This window comes from Ambystoma mexicanum, chromosome 6q, assembly GCF_040938575.1.
Source record: "Ambystoma mexicanum isolate Mex_15411 chromosome 6q, UKY_AmexF1_1, whole genome shotgun sequence".
Lineage (NCBI taxonomy): Eukaryota > Metazoa > Chordata > Amphibia > Caudata > Ambystomatidae > Ambystoma > Ambystoma mexicanum.
In genome coordinates, this window is record NC_090937.1 from 1,357,142,344 (window position 1) to 1,357,158,782 (window position 16,439).

The 16,439-nt window shown below is 48.8% G+C and overlaps 1 protein-coding gene across 2 annotated transcripts in view; it reads right to left on the reverse strand.

Annotated features, from left to right (window-relative positions):
* EVC2 (EvC ciliary complex subunit 2) overlaps positions 1–16,439 on the reverse strand; it is a 1,020,434-nt gene that overhangs the window by 825,852 nt on the left and 178,143 nt on the right. For both annotated transcript variants that reach the window (XM_069631972.1, XM_069631971.1), the window contains exon 5: positions 14,100–14,289. In XM_069631972.1, the coding sequence (XP_069488073.1) occupies positions 14,100–14,289 (190 nt within the window). The remainder of the gene's footprint in view (positions 1–14,099; positions 14,290–16,439) is intronic.

Consider the following 16,439-nt stretch of genomic DNA (forward strand, 5'->3'; position numbering starts at 1 on the left):
AGATCAGGTAAAGACACTCGATTTAAAAAGTGAGGTTGACTATGTTCTTAAGTTACGACTCAAATAAAGCGAGTGGAGAGTCTTGGTGTGCCAGGAAACCTCAAAGCCTTTGCACCTTCAACTGAAGATAAGCACAAGCGTTGCCAGATGGTGAGGAGGAGGAGCTGCAAAGGAATTGCCAGCACATAAAATAAAAAAATAAAAAAGGGACACAGACTACAACATGGCATCCACAGAGTGAGTAGGTACAAGATCATCTGCATTGTGCAGCTCATGTTCCGCCTAGTAAAGGTGATTGTTCTGGCCAGCCCTACAGATAAGGGGTGTATTGGCCACTTTTACGCCCTAAAAATTGGCAAATAATCCCCAAAAATAAAAATGGGGAGTACAAATACTCCCAATAAAAAATGGGAAATGGATAAGCGCTTGTGCCCCTGCTTTCACCCAAACAGATCCATGGATGTGTTTGAACCAGTAGTTCAAGTAGTACCACCGGAAGAAACAACCAGAATTATTAAAGATGTCAAATGTATATTTTAATGTGAATGAATAACTTGGTGCAAAGTAGTATTTCTCACAAAAATATTTCTATTTTACAGTTGAACATATTTGTACTTGTTTATAAAATACTCCCATTGGGAACGGGAATAATGTTTTTACTCCCTAAAAAATAATTGTACTCCCAACTTTCAAAAATAAGGAGTAAAATACTCCCACTTCAAAATCTTATCTGGAGCACTAATCCTGGCTGTTTACAATGCCCGATTATGTGAACGTTAGCATTTCAGGTATGTCTTCTGAGGTTGACAAATCAAGTTCTATATCTATTCAATAGACCCGCAGAAAGATCTTGGCCATGGAGAGAAGCTGGGAGTCAAAATAGACTCCCAGCTTCTCTCCATGGCCAACATGTAAACAAACTAGTTGGTGCTTTAAATTACTATCGAATGATTCTCAGACTATCGCTCATGCTGCCATTAGCGAACACCTTGACTATCGCAATTAATTATTGCTCGGTCCCGTAAATATCCACTGAATTAACTGCAGGTCATCCAAAATACTGTGGCCTGAGGAGTAGTCGGCCTCCCTTCAAGAACGCACACATGCCCCATCTTGAAGAAGCTTTATTGGCTAGGATTCCTGCAAGAATGAAGACTCAGGACTTTGGTTTTTAAGGCCTTACAAAAATATCTGTCCTAAATAGCTCCAAAAAGAAATCCAGTACTACTCCACCCTACCCCCCTGCATGCCATTCGCTCCTCTCATGCTTTGTTTCTGTCAGAGCTGAGATGCAGATGTGCATGAGCAATGGGACTATCCTTTCAGGTGCTAGCCTTCAAGCTCTGGAATTCGCAGTCTTTTAATCTGCTAAATTCAAACAATCTCTCCATCTCCAGGAAAAGATTGAAAACTCTGCTGTTTGTGCAAGTGCCTGAATAGCCCTCCTTTTCACGATTATTGTTGTTTTAGAACTTAGATGTCAAGGGCGTAGGCGCTGTAAAAATACACACCGAAATAGAAAAATCAATTACATTAGTCTTAAAAGCCAGCTAAGAGATTATGAGAAACTAAAACAAGACAATTGTTAAACTAATGATTGGAGCAAATCTCCAGCAATAAGTCACCCATGACACCTCCACAATGTGCTTACCATGCAGGTATCCCTAAATTGGAATAGACTTAGATTGTCCCCATCAGCCGATTATCACCATTCTGTGGCCTGCATTATATGCAATGACTTTGTGATCAATCCACATCTCTGGCCCTCACCCACAACAGGTTATTGTAGCCCACCAAAGGACATACTAAATCCAAACACACTTCCACCTAAGCATTCTGGCTCCGGTCTGCAATTACCCCATGCACATCGACAGTGCTGTATCAGTACAAAAGGCAATTATCAGAAACTAAAATAAGGCTTCAAACCGAAACCACTGGCTCAGTAAATATAATCACTGCATACATGATTATTTTGTCTTTCCCACAAATCATGGGAATTCTGTTTTACAGAACTTAGCTTTATATGGACACTAACGTGTGAAACACCATTCCATTTGTAGAGCAGTTAGTGAACAATCCTTGAGAACGTGAGGGCGATAGCCTCAACAACATCCACAGGAAACAGCAAAAGTAATTAATTTCCAATATGGTAATCCTTGCAACTAGTTGAAAGGCCACACGTTAGATGAAAATCGGAAAATGCTAAAGTGAATCCTAACCATATAACAATTGCATATTAATGTTCTTATAAGATATAAGGTTTTATAAGAATTCAATAGTTATTTGGGTGTCAAAAGTTGTTATTCTTCTCAAAATCACACTTGTTTCTCACAAGTTCTTATAAGAGATTTATAGGCATTTTGTATGAGTATTCATTAAGAAGTTGTGAATATATTGCATTTACAATTTGTGGACCAACAGCTACATTAACTGAATGCATTGAAACATCATTCATTTCTTTTTATTGCACAATTGCAGAGTCCAGAAAATATTAAGCAGTCTGGAAATTAGAACTATATAACTACCTTCTATGTTGCATATCAACGTCTTGTAAAAATCAAATGTTCTTGATTATAAACAAGTAAATAAAAAAAATAAAAAAATAACTACCTTCTACAATTATAACTCTTCCGAAATTCAATGGACATTTCTTTTTTGCTAAAAGAATAGAGGAGATCTGTGAATATATAATAGGACTGTCAAGAGAGCAATCAACCACCTTCTATCAATCACACTGTAGATAAAACTAGCTCTACACAGATTTCCCAACTCCCTTTCTTGATGAAATAACTGGGTTAAGTAGTGTGGTAACTCAATCAGGAGACAGACAACTCATTGTGGTTTGAGGTAAAGACTTTCATAAAACCCTGCCTAAACGGATCACTCTAGTCCCTAAACTTAAGAAACAAAGAGCCCAAAAGGGTGCACGCCTCAGGACGTTTTACAAAAAGTAAAGCGGTCCTATCTAGCTGGACCCTAATCCTACTACAACAAAGTAACAAAACATTTTTTTTTTAAATGGTTAAGGACTTCCTGCCCAGGTAGAGTTTCTGAAGCTTTAGCCCTTTCAGCATGGGCAGGTTCCCAAGGGTGCTGCCTGTGGCAAAACTGAAAACAAAAACCTCATACCTTTGGGCTTGTATTTCAATTCTATCTCAAGCAAAACTCTTTCAGTGACAGCGTCTCTCCCAGTGCAACCCCTTTGGTTTCTGAACCTCCCTGGGGGATCTCAGGCTTTAGATCCCCTTGTGGGGTAATCCGTCCCAGATGTGCTTCGACCGTTTACTCTTTTTATTCTTTCTTGCTCTCTCTTCAGCATTCTTTGGGCTGTTAGTCCCTTGTACTGTTTCTAGTTCCTCGCCCCACCCCCCTCAATGGCATGTTCAGGTCCTCTCCCAGTTTCATGCTGTGTGGCAAATCGACCCCATTTGGACCGGCTTGGGGTACATGGACCCTCATGCCGTCTTGGTCCAGCCCCTCTGGGACCATTTGTTCTCTCAACCCAGCTTGGGGTACGCAGACTTTTGTTCCATCCTGGGAGGTACGATGGCTCAGTCCCTCTTGGATCTCTTGTTCCTTCACCCCAACCTGAGGCTGATCCAGACCGGCCCAGAGAGTACTGTGTCCATGGGAAGGTAGCAGCATGGTTTCAACTATTTGGTCCTCTGTGTACTTGTATGAGCGTTGGTTCTTTCCCCCGGTATCCACGGGCATGGTTCGACCATCTCTCTGGCAGTCGCACCACTTTGCGATATCGCAGTCCCGGGCTTCTAGAGAGCTGGGTCTAGCAGTAGGGAGCAGCCCTCTGTGTGCTTCCTCACTCTCTAGCACTCTACGCCTTCTGTGAGGGATGACTCCCAACTCCCAAAGTGAGACGGGCCCTCTTCTGTATCTTGGCTCTGCAGCCCACTCTCTCGTTTTCCTTCATGTCAGTTTTGTGTGACCCGTCTGAGTAATTAAGAAATGTCCTTGTCTGTACAAAAACCACGATAGTTGCAAACTACTAAATGATTAATCCAAGCAATCCTGTGTTAACTGTAAATGCAAAACTGTACCCTTGAAATTAGATTTTTGCTTTCTTTCTTTGGGTCCTGCCTAACTGCACTTAAGTAGTCTGGAATCTGGGTATTTTGTTGGATATACAACTCTCCATAAATACACAGGTTCCGACTCACATCTCGTAAAAAAAAACGTTATTGGGACCAACAATTTATTTTTCCTCATCAACATACCACTTACACCGACTGCTTCCTCCAGGTCTCCCAAATTAAAAAACTCCCTGGCCCAATGCTCAACGCACTCCTTAGTATTGTGAAAACCTCACTCAGCTAAGGTGCATTCCCACACATGTTATATCTCAGAAGACCCATTCTCAACAAACCCTTGCTTGACCCAGAGGACCTAGCCAGCTATAGATCCATCATGAACAGCCAGTTCATCTGGATCAGTAAAGTAGTTGTGAGCCGACTACTTGTGAAAAACGACCATCTTGGCCTTCTCAATAATTACCAGTCTGTCATCTTCCTCAAAAGCAGCATCCAGACTACAGCCATCCAAGTGGTAAATGATGCGCTGTGAATCACCAACCCAGGGGACGTTGTGGAGGGTGCAAAAACAAAATCCCCATTCATTTTAAATCAGAATTACAAAGATTTGTTCTCATCTGCATGTGTTACAAAACGGAATTTCCCTTTTTGCTCCCATTTTTTTCTGACCCCAAATTACCAAGTCCTTTTTCATGATTGTTAAAAAACAATTTCCATTTGAGTCCCTTTTTCCAAACATTCCCTTTTAAATAAAAGCTGAAAAACGGTAATTCCTTCCCCTAATATTGCGATTTTAGTAATAATCCCAAAACGATTTTTCCCATTGAATTCCTTTCACAAACAGCACTTTTTCAAATAAGCAGCAACCCGATTTTTCCATTGTGCCCTCACTCCCTGCACCTTGCCTTTCAATCAAAGAGGTCATATTTAATTGAGGCCTGGAGGGTGGGGGTTGGTGGTCGAAAAATATTGTTTCCAATTAAGTAATTCCCGTGGACGCTGTAGGGTATTGTGAATGTTTTCCATTGGTTTGTTACTTCTGATTGCACGTTTCAAAATGTCATCTGTGTTGTTTGAATAGAGTTATTCTGGTGTTCTTGGGTGTTGCCACAGCATTGGTGGCAGATGTTAGCCTTGTGTCAAATATTAAATATATATTCTTACTACACACCGGCCTGGTTCCTAGTCCATTGGCGACACAGGGTATTTTTTGGCATTGGGTGCGAGACAGGTTGGAGGACTCACCAAATTTGACCTGAATCAAAAATGCTTTATTGTGTGCCACCTTGTTTGGGGGGGAAAGGAACTCCCTGAGTTGAGGGACCGCATAATAAACCACGACAACAGTAGCCCATAAAGGCCGGGGGAGGGTTAAGTTGGTTTTCAATAGGCAAAGGGGATACCATGTCTCGCCTGTCGGTACCTTCATCCCAATCCCCAAGGACCCTCCACCCAGGCGATCCTCCCTTGCTTCTCCACCCCCAGGGTCGAGATCCAATAGTGATGGCCTTTCCCTGGGCACCTGAGAAGAGGATCCAGGGGGGAGTAGGAGCGAGGATACCCTCCGGTTTCCCACATGAACTGTTCAAGTTTCTCAGGTTCTGTGTATTTTGCATAGTGTTGAGCACTTTGAAGGTTCTAGGCACTCTGTTTTCTCAGTGTGTTTCCTGTTCTAGCCACATCTCATGTTGGTGGCTAGGTACCAGGAATCAGAAGCTTTCAGAAACAGCCACACAGCACATCAGCTCAATGCTTCCTGCACCAGATGATAGAGGACTGCCTGCCTTCTAGCAAAATTGCTAACGTTAGATGCCCACCTCCATCTTGAGTCACGATTCGCTCCCTTTTCTTTTATATTATACTAGCTTTTTAGGTTTCACATGCGTGCCTTTTTCCATCATGCTCTGCTTGCTTGCTCCCGTCACGTGATGGAAATATCAAGTGATTTAATGGAGGTTGCCACTTTTGGATTTGGTCAGTTTAATTTCTTTTTGTTAAACCACCAGAAGGAGCCATACCCTGGAGCGAAAGAATTGCTGAACCTTTAATTTAAGGCAACTAGACACTTGTTTCTCTTTATATTAAGGTGAAATATTAAGGTGAAATATAACAGGGGTTCAAGTCTGGATTACCCTGCTCACTTAGGTTGAAATACCAAGTGAACAAAAATGAACCATCAATGTCCGTGGATTATTTCTCACATTAGTGTCTAATTTTTATTCACTTGGAGATTCACCCTACGTGAGTAGGATAATCCAGAAATGTGATCCTTGCTCTCTGTGCCCAGAAATACAACTGCACCTCACTGATGATGCATATGTTTGGGTCTACTGATTGTGCTCTTGTTCGGTAGACATTTGCCAAGGCATTTCGTGCAGAACTGGGCATCTGATCGGGAACAGACTAATCAAATGGTTATTTATGACTGGCATGTTAGAAAGAGCTAAAACATGGTTGACGATCTGCATAGATGCTTGCAAGCCACAGAACAAGCTATTTGTTGCCAGCAGAATACTTCTGAAATTGTTGTTGTACACATCCTGAAATGTGCATTTGTGCCCATATCTATATTACAAAACAATGGTGAGAATATTTACACATGCTGTTTGAACCCCTGTTACCTCAAGACAAATGTTTAATTGGGTCCCAACCAGATTGATTGTCTTCGAGCCCTGCCAGGTTAAAGGTTCAGTTGGGACCAACAGGCTCTTGCCCCACAGCATACTAGATTAAACGACACAAGGAACAAGTTACTTACCTGTAACTGTTGTTCTCCAGCATGGGTCTGGCATGGATTCACATGCTCATGAATATTCCCCGTCGTCAGGCTGGGAATCCTCGGTAAAGAAAAAAACAGTATCAGTTTCGTTTCTGATCTGTCTTTCGTAGTAATATCCAATCACTGGTCTCTGCGTCATACTGACCACAGCCAATGACTGCCCTCTACCTAAGCACCGCCTCTGGCAGCCATCTTCAGATTTGGAAGCACGTGAAGTGGCAGTATGACCAAGTGAAGAGCCGCAGAGGGGTAGGCGGGAGGGTTTGCATGTGAATCCATGCCAGACCCATGCTGGAGAACAACAGTTACAGGTAAGTAACTTGTTCCTTCTCCAGCATGGGGTCTGGCATGGATTCACATGCTCATGAATAAAGAATACATAGCAGTACACACATGCACAACCACGGGAGGTGGCAAAGGCTCAACATTAAGCAGTACATCAAACTCAACATTAAGCATCTTACCTCCTCACCAGGCTCACCTCAGGCGAACAGGTTGCGCAGCACTGCTTGGCCGACCCTGGACTCCTCCCTGGAATCCCGATCGACGCAGTAGAATTTCGTGAAGGTGTGCGTCGACCTCCACGTAGCAGCCCTGCATATGTCCAGCAGGGGCACACCAGAAAGGAACGCCGTGGTAGCTGCGATCGCTCTGGTGGAATGGGCTCTCGGACGGCCAGGCAGCGGTCGGTTTGCCAACCGATGACAGTACATGATACAGCCGGAGAGCCATCTGGAAATGGAAGCCTTCGAGAGAGCCTTCCCCTGATTGACAGGTCCAAAGTTCACAAAGAGTTGTGACGTCTTCCGAAAACACTTCGTGCGGTCCACGTAGAACTTCAGCACTCTAGCCACATCCAGCGAGTGCAAAGTCCTCTCAGCCGGCGACGAAGGCGACGGGAAGAACACAGGCAACACCAAGGGTTCGTTGAGATGGAAGTCCGACGGTACCTTGGGCATGAAGGAGGGGTGCGTCCTGAGCACTACCCTCGTGTCGTGAAAAGTCAAGTACGGGGCCTTGCATGAAAGGGCCTGGATCTCACCCACCCGTCGTGCGGAGGTGATGGCCACAAGAAACGCTGCTTTCCACGACAGAAACTTCAACGGGGCCGAGTGCAGAGGCTCGAACGGAGGTCCCATGAGCTTGGTCAGCACCACGTTGAGCTCCCACGCCGGGGCCGGAGCCTTCACCGGCAGGAACGATCTGAACAGTCCCTTCATGAACTCTTTCACCAGACGATGAGACCACAAGGACGTCCGGCCCGTGGTTCTGGTGTATCGGGAGATCGCAGCAAGATGAATCTTGATGGACGCGTGTGCCAGTCCAGCTTTGGCCAGCGTCAGCAGGTACGGCAGTACCTGGGGAGCCGTAATCCGTAGAGGGTTAATCTTCTGTGCGTGGCACCAGACAGAGAACCTCTTCCATTTGTGTCCGTAGCATTTAAGAGTCGAGGACGCCCTGGCCTTTGCAAGAACCTCTCTGCAGTCGGCCGGTATGTCGTATCCTCCAAACTCTAGCGCTGCAGGAGCCAGGCCTGCAAGTTCAGCGATTTCGGGTCGTGGTGGAGGATGGCGCCTCCTTCCCTGGAGAGAAGATCCGCGTCCACCGGCAGCTTGATTGGCGGGGACGCTGACAAGTCCAGAAGGTCCGGGAACCATATCTGCCCCGGCCACGCAGGTGCGACGAGGATCATCCTGCACCGTGACCTCTTGAGCTGGTTGACGAGCCGGATTAGCAGAGGCAAAGGAGGGAACGCGTAGAGGACCAGGCCCTCCCAGGGGAACGAGAAGGCATCGCCCATGCTCCTCGCCTGGGGAAACCTGCTGGCGAACCTCCGGCACTTGGAGTTCGTCGCCGTCGCGAACAGGTCGATCTGGGGTGTGCCCCACCGTCGGAAGAGGCCATCCACTAGATCCTGCCGTAGTTCCCACTCGTGGCACGAGCGCAGCTCCCTGCTGAGTGAGTCGGCGATGGTGTTTTTTATCCCTGCCAGATGAAACGGCACAAGAAACATCCTTTGGGCGACGGCCCAATGCCACAGGTCCTGCGCCTCCTTGGACAGCGCTGGGGACCTGGTTCCGCCCTGTTTCCTGATGTAAAACATGGTGGTGGTGTTGTCGGTGAAGATCCTCACCACCTTGCCCTTGAGGGACGGAAGGAAGGACCTGAGGGCCCAGAACACTGCACGGAGCTCCAGGACGTTGATATGGAGGGACTTCTCCGTCGGGAGCCAAAGGCCTCTCGCGTGCAGATTTTCGGTGTGCGCTCCCCACCCTTCCAGGGAGGCATCGGTGGTCACTGTCTCCTGGTGGTCTGGGGTCTGGAAGTCCATGCCCGCCGTCAGATGCGTGCGGTTGCCCCACCACCGGACCGCTCGGCGGAAACTCTCGTCGAGTGTGATCCTCTCCTCGAAGCTGCCCGTCGTTTGGATCCAGCGCGCGTCCAGGAACTCCTGCAACGGGCGCATCCGGAGCCTGCACATGGGAATGAGGTAGATGCAGGAAGACATCATTCCGAGGAGGGACTTGATGGACGTCACCTTGGCCGCGTCGGAAACCAACATCCGCTGTACCTTGCCCAGGATGGACCTGGTCCTTTCCTCCGACGGGGAGGCCAGAAGAGACACTGTGTCGAGCTTCGCTCCCAGAAACAGTGCGTTTTGCGCGGGTACCAGGTGAGACTTGGCGTAGTTCACGGAGAATCCCAGGTCCGTGAGAAGTCAGACGGTCCTTGCCGTGTGATCCAGGGCGAGCTCCCTCGTCTTGGCTCGGATGAGCCAGTCGTCCAGGTAGGGGTAGACGTGGATCCCCTCGCGGCGCAGCTGCGCCGCCACCGGTGCAAGGCACTTGGTGAATACCCTGGGGGCCGACCGTAGTCCGAAGGGGAGGGCTTTGAACTGGTAGTGACGCCCTTGGACCACAAACCTGAGGAATTTTCGGTGCCCCTTTAGGATGGGAATATGGAAGTAGGCATCCTCCAAATCCAACGACGACAGGAAGTCTCCTTCCTCCAGCTGACCCAGGACGTGCTGGAGGGTGACCATCCGGAACTTTTGCGCCTTGATGAACTTGTTCAGACGTCGCAGGTCCAGGATGGGGCGCCATCCCCCTGTCTTCTTCTTCACGAGGAAGTATCTCGAGTAAACTCCGGAGCCCCGAAGTCTCTTTGGGACGAGTTCGATGGCGCCCTTCCTCAGCATCGCCTTTACCTCCAGGAGAAGTTGAGGGACGTGAAGTTCTTTCCTGGCCACGGGGGGGACGCACGGACACCTTCTTTGAAATTCGAGCGCGTGGCCCCGGGCCAAGGCGTCCAGCACCCAACGGTCGATGGAGATGGACTCCCACACGCTGACGAATCTCGCCAGCCGGCCTCCCACCGGGGTGCTACGGTCGGTTCAATCCTGCTTCGACGAGGCTTTGCCGCCTTGACCTCCTTGGCGACGACGGCGGGGTCCGCCAGACTTGCCTCGTCCTCTGTAGGCCTCCTGAGCCGACCGCTTGACGGTAGGTGGAGAAACCGCCGCCTGAACTTTTGGAGGCGCCCTTGCCTCCGCTGCTCCGAAAGGGCGTCCGTCGTTGTTGCAGAACTCCAAGGGCCCGGGCCGTCTCGGTGTCCGCTTTAATGGCCTGAAGGGAATCGTCCACTGTTTTCCCAAACAGGTTGTTCCCATCGAAGGGCATGTCCAGGACTCTGGTCTGAACGTCTTGACGGAAGTCCGTAGCCTTGAGCCATCCACGCCGCCTAAGGCAAACGCCGTTGCCCAGTAGGGGAGCCAGTTTGTACCAGAGCTCCCTGTCGTAGCGGGCCACGATAGCCAAGGCGTTGGCCGCTTTAATCGTCGTCGCCGCAGACGAGATGACTCTGCGTCCCATAGCGTCCAATTTCTTTCCCTCGCCGTCCGGTGGGGAAGTCGATGTGGAGGCCGCACCCCCCCCCCGCTTTTTTCCTGGCCGCCGCGGAGACGACGGAGTCCGGGGTAGGCTGCGCCCGGAGGGGGGCCGTGTCCGGGACCCGGTACTTCTTCGGTAGTTCTTCTCGTACCGGTCTCTTCTAGCTGGCGTCGTGGAAGGGTTCTTGAGGAGGGTGAGGCCCTCATCCGAAATGTCGTCCAATAGAGGCACTGAGAGGACCGTCTTCCTCTTGGCCTCGCGCCGCTGATAAAGGAAAACCTTCCTTCTTCTCCTCAGGGCAGAGTTGGAAAAGCTCGGATGCCCTGGTGATCATGGAGTGGAACGATCCAATCTCGTCGGGCGGAGAAGCCCTGGTGGGAGGCGACGACGGTACATCCTCGTCGTATACCTCGTCGTCCGTACCCGTCGCTGCCGTGTCAGTCCCCGTATCATCCCCTCGGGCGGACGGGGAGGAGGGCTGGAAGGGGCGCGACGGCTGAAAAGGAGGCGGAGGGTGGATCCTTCTTTTCTTGGTAGGGGGAACACCAGAAGGTCCCGGTTCTGGGTCCCCCGACGGGAGAGGTTCCGTCGGCAACGGTAGTCTCGTCCTTATCTCTGAGCATAAGGACTGTATAGCCAACAAAATGGCCGCCGAGTTGTCTCGCGGCGCTGGCAGAGGGGAATCCGACGGGCGATCAGGGGCCCCGTCGGTACCCTCGATGATGTCGTCGTCACCTGCGTCGGGATCCATCCCGACGGGCCGGTCTTCTTCCACGCCGAGGTCGTGGCTTAAGACTTCGACCAGCTCCTCCTCCGAGGTTGAGGCCGAATCTACGACGACGCCCTGCCCCCCCTTTTTCTTCCCCACGGGGGATTTCACGGGGGCCCTATCGATGGGCACAAAAGGACTCCCTCCGAGGTGGCAGGGAGACTCTGAGCCCCGAGGTCGCCACCACTGGTGTAGCCCCCACAGGCTGAGCCAGGGCCGCCGCGACAGTTTTCGATAGAGGGCTTGGCCGGATGGATTAAGGCCTTCACCACCTTAGGTGCGCTCACCGCCTTATCCTTGAGGGGGGGGGGGACACTGCCTCGCTCCCCCTCCGATGGGGCCTTCGAGCTCGACCGGGGCCTCTCCAGGAGCTTCGCCGGGTGCTCGGCCTTCCTCTTACCCGACCCAGAGCGTTGGCTCGTGGTTGATGGTGCCGGGGAGGGTGCGCCCTGCCTGGCGCCCGTAGAGCCCGACCGTTCGGCGCTCCCGGTGCCAGCGGACTCGCGGTGCTTTGCCTTGTGTTGGACCCCCGTCGCCGGGGCGTCCTCAAAGGTCTTAGAAGACCGCTCGGATTTCTTCTTCTTCTTCTCGCCTGACGGGCTCTTCCCTTCCAGCCAGTTGGCGAGACGTTGATGGCGGTCCTTCATGGTCCGCTCCGACATGTTGCCGCAAAACGCACAGTCCTTCTCCACGTGCGTCTTGTCCTCATGTAAGCAGTAGAGACAAAAGGAGTGTTCGTCCTCCTTAAAGACGTTCTGCAGCTGGCATCCAGGGCAGACCCTGAACAGCTTTCCGGGCGTCGAGCATCCCTTCTCCTGGGCCATGTCCGGGCCTGAGAAACTTCTGGAGTCCTCCAAAAGCGTAGCTCGACGAAATCTTCACCCTTGAGGGGCGCAGACGAATCCGACACGGGTCCCCGTTGATCGGATGGAGAGTCGGTGGAGCTTGAGGCTCTTTTGACCGAAAAACCGAAGTTTTTGAGAAAAAACGTGAAAAAATAGCACTAACGCTCGAGAGCAATAGCACGAGGATCCCAACACATGAACGTGCGGTAAAAATATGAAGATGGCTGCCAGAGGCGGTGCTTAGGTAGAGGGCGGTCATTGGCTGTGGTCAGTATGACGCAGAGACCAGTGATTGGATATTACTACGAAAGACAGATCAGAAACGAAACTGATACTGGTTTTTTCTTTACCGAGGATTCCCAGCCTGACGACGGGGAATATTCATGAGCATGTGAATCCATGCCAGACCCCATGCTGGAGAATTTGGGTTTTTAGTGAGCATTATGCATAATTCATTGGGAGGCTTTTTTATAATCTCCTGAAAAACAAGGTTATAATCAGGCAGAATATTTTTCTAATCCAATATCATTTGGGATTTTCAGACTAAAAGTGTTGCCTGCTGCATACCTCAACCTCCAAGTGAGCTCCCGCCCACCCTAGCCCAGTATTGCCTATTCTACACCAATGTTTCTTCAATCTCTGTATACCGTAGCTAGGTGATCCGTATTGTCTGTGTCTATCCCTTACCCGAAGAGGTGCATACTTTGCATGGTTTCCAACAGGTATGGAACAAGAGTTATTGGAATTTAACATTTCCTTACAGACACAAGCAGAAGGGACAGACTGGGGCCTTCCAATCTCTCTGCCTCTGGGACAGGACTCGCTCCCTCCTGCACCAGGTTGAGAAGGGTCCCCAAAACCCTCTTGAGAGGGGTCAGAACGCTGACCAGATCTCACTTGTTAGACTGTCCCCTCCTCTCTACACTTCTTCCCCTGATCTTACTTACAATTTATGCTGCTTCTTTGGATGGGTCTTTTATTGGATATGGAATTCCCCATTCAAGATATTCACTTTCTAATAGCACCTCCATAATAGGTAGAGGTACATTTATGGGTGATTCAAATCCCCTACAACAATGATCTGGTTCCCGTTTGTCAAGAAATATCCTCAATACAGTTGCTAACTTTCCAGAATGGCAATATTCCATTTTTACCAAGCAGTGTGTCATAAACCTATTTTATACAAGGAACCAATTTCAAGAATGCATTTTCTGCAAATCAGGGACCCAGGACTTCACTTTACCACAGGCATTACAAATGAAATCTACTCAGACAATTGGATCTCCACTGGCCAACCTCCTCTTCCCTGTACCACTGAAGCAAAGTAAGCAGCATAACCTTGTAAACACAATGGTTGTGGTGTCGATGTCCCCCAAAAACAAGTAATTTCATGTTGTCTAATGAAATGTTCCAAACATGATCAGATTGTTTTTGAGTCTGGCTATATTCCATGGGAGTAATCGAATGTCCTTATGCATCTAAGCTGCTCTTATTCTTTGCCTTCGATAATAATGGCATGTTAAGATTCACAGGGATCCCTGTCATGTCAATCACTGAGCTCCAATCAATATCTGTATGTAGGATAAACTCTTCCTCTTTAAATGTAAATAACATAGGTGATCACCCCACTTCACAAAGCATGGAAAAGAAAAAACAAGCTCTGAATCCCCATCACAAAAACCTTGTAGGATACCAGTAAGGGTTTTTCTCGAACCACATGGAACCGCTCAAGAAAGCAGTCACTCTAGGAAAGGCATATCTCAGCATCACCTTTTAAAATGGAGCTTCTGTAGGTCTGATATCCATTGCCAGTGTTGCTGCCACCATTTTCCTTGACAATGAGGCTGGTTATGCCATCCTGAATAACAAGATCTGATACATCGGAGGCGGAGGAAGAGGAGTTGGCGTTAGTAGCATTGAGGATTACCAATGCAGTCTGTGGATCATTTTGAGAATTGACCTAAAATGAAAAAAAATTCAGAACAGAATTAATGCCAAAATGTTCACATCACTCTGCATAAAATTATGAAGGTAGAAACCGTGCTGCATTTTACGAGGTTATGTTTTGTTATCGAAGACTCCTTCACCTGCCAACTTGCCATGTACAGTTTATATGATGAAGTATCCTGCCTAACCTCGAGGACTGACAATGGGGTGGTCAAAGGAGCTGGAGCTGCTCTGAGCTAGTGGAGGCTGGACCCCCCTGAGTGATTTGGGGGGAGGGGGGATTCCGAGACTAACCTCCCTTAGTCCCCGCATAGGCAATTACAACCAAATATGCCAAAACCCCAGACCTTCTATCCCAGGGCACAAACACCTTTATCAATGAGACCAGCTAAAACACCTTTAAAACAAAGCCAGGGTCAAGGAAAAGAAAAAATAATCCTTTCCTTATAAAGGGGAAAGTCATTCACTTATCCAGCGGTCTGCACGAGGTTCATCGAAAACACAAAGAGACCCTTTAAATACTCACAGAAGACTCCCAAGTCAGAGAGAGATGCAAAGGAACACAAGCAAGAGCAAGACAAACATACTGTGCCATTACTATATAGAGAGAGGTATACTGAAAAGGGGCCAGACTGTCACCTGTAGCTAACTATATTGGTGGAGGAGGGTGGTTCTTGAGAGTTATATTGAAGAAGGCATTTAAACTGAATAGACATATGGGGGATCCAATTTATCTTGGGGGTGGGGGGGGGGTTATCTGGAAAAGTAGTCTTGAGAAAGGCAGAAAGATCGAGAGTTGTTCCACGACAGAGATGGAAGAGTGCCCCATTGAGCATTTATCCTGCCACCACTGCCAGAGCTCCCACCACCAATGCATGCCAACCGTCACCATCAGCACTACTGATGAGGCCGGTGCTATTGTAACATTATACAAGGACTAATTGTTTTGAAAAATACCAGGCAGCAAGTGCTTTAGCCACCTGCCTGTAAGGAAATCCGCTGCTAGACCAACACAATCTCACAACCTACTCCTGCCTCCGGCCCAACAAATGTCACTCTCCCAATTCATGGTGCTGGACTGGCCTAGATAGAATTCCGACTATCTTGCTATGCCAGAATGCAGAGAAAACAACCTCCACAGTCTGCAGTAGATTCTCTGTGATCATTCGAAAAGAACATCTACTGGAGTAGAGGAAAGATCATGCGACGGCACCAGTGGCACAAGGTGGTTGTAAGCCTAACGTTTAAAAGAAATAAATTGGAAGAGGAAATGTAAGGCAACGACTTTCATCCCACGTAACACTGACAGCCTGACCTTTCTTTCCAATGATGCCTCCAATCCCATGAAGGTCGTGGCCAAGGAAGGACCATTTGCCCCCCCCCCACTTGACTTCTCCCTGCTTAACACTCGTTCCCTTATGCAACACGAGGCGCAGGTGGAGGATCTACTATCCACAATTTAATTACTACTTCCTCGCAATGACTGAATCCTGGATCAGGGATTCCATTCCCACTGAAAGCCACTCTTGCGTCGTCCCCCCCTCCCCCGATTATGAGATATTTCAGGCAGATCACGTAAACACGAAGGGAGGTGGCGTTGCCCTGTTATACAAGGCCAAATATCAGTGTCATCTTTCGCCTCATACTGGGCCACCATCAATCCGGCTTTCGAGCTCGACCTCTCCGCCGCCTTCGATTTGGTCGACCATGAATTGTTGGCGACCAAGTTGCAATCTCTCGTAGGCTGTTAGAGTACAACTATACAGTGGCAGGCCTCCTTTCTGGACCCCCATACTGCTAGGGTCGTCAAAGACAATGCCTTTTCTTCTCCTGCATCACTTACTCATGGGCTCCCAGAGGGCTCCTCCTTGTCGCCCACTCTGTTTAACATCTACATCCTCCCACTTCTGGTGATGCTTGACGGCCTGTGTGTCCTGTATACTAACTACGCAGGCGACACTCAAGTCGTCTTAAAACTCTCAGGCATTTACTCCCAGGATTCTCAGGCCATCAACTCCATATATTCCACCATCCATTCTTGGATGGTGGTGATCTCAATGGCCCTCAATGCTGAGAAAACAGATTCTCATCACTGCATCCAGCTATGCTAACTAAACAGGCCCCAGGGTATGCTAACTTTACCATCGCCAATACCATCATTCC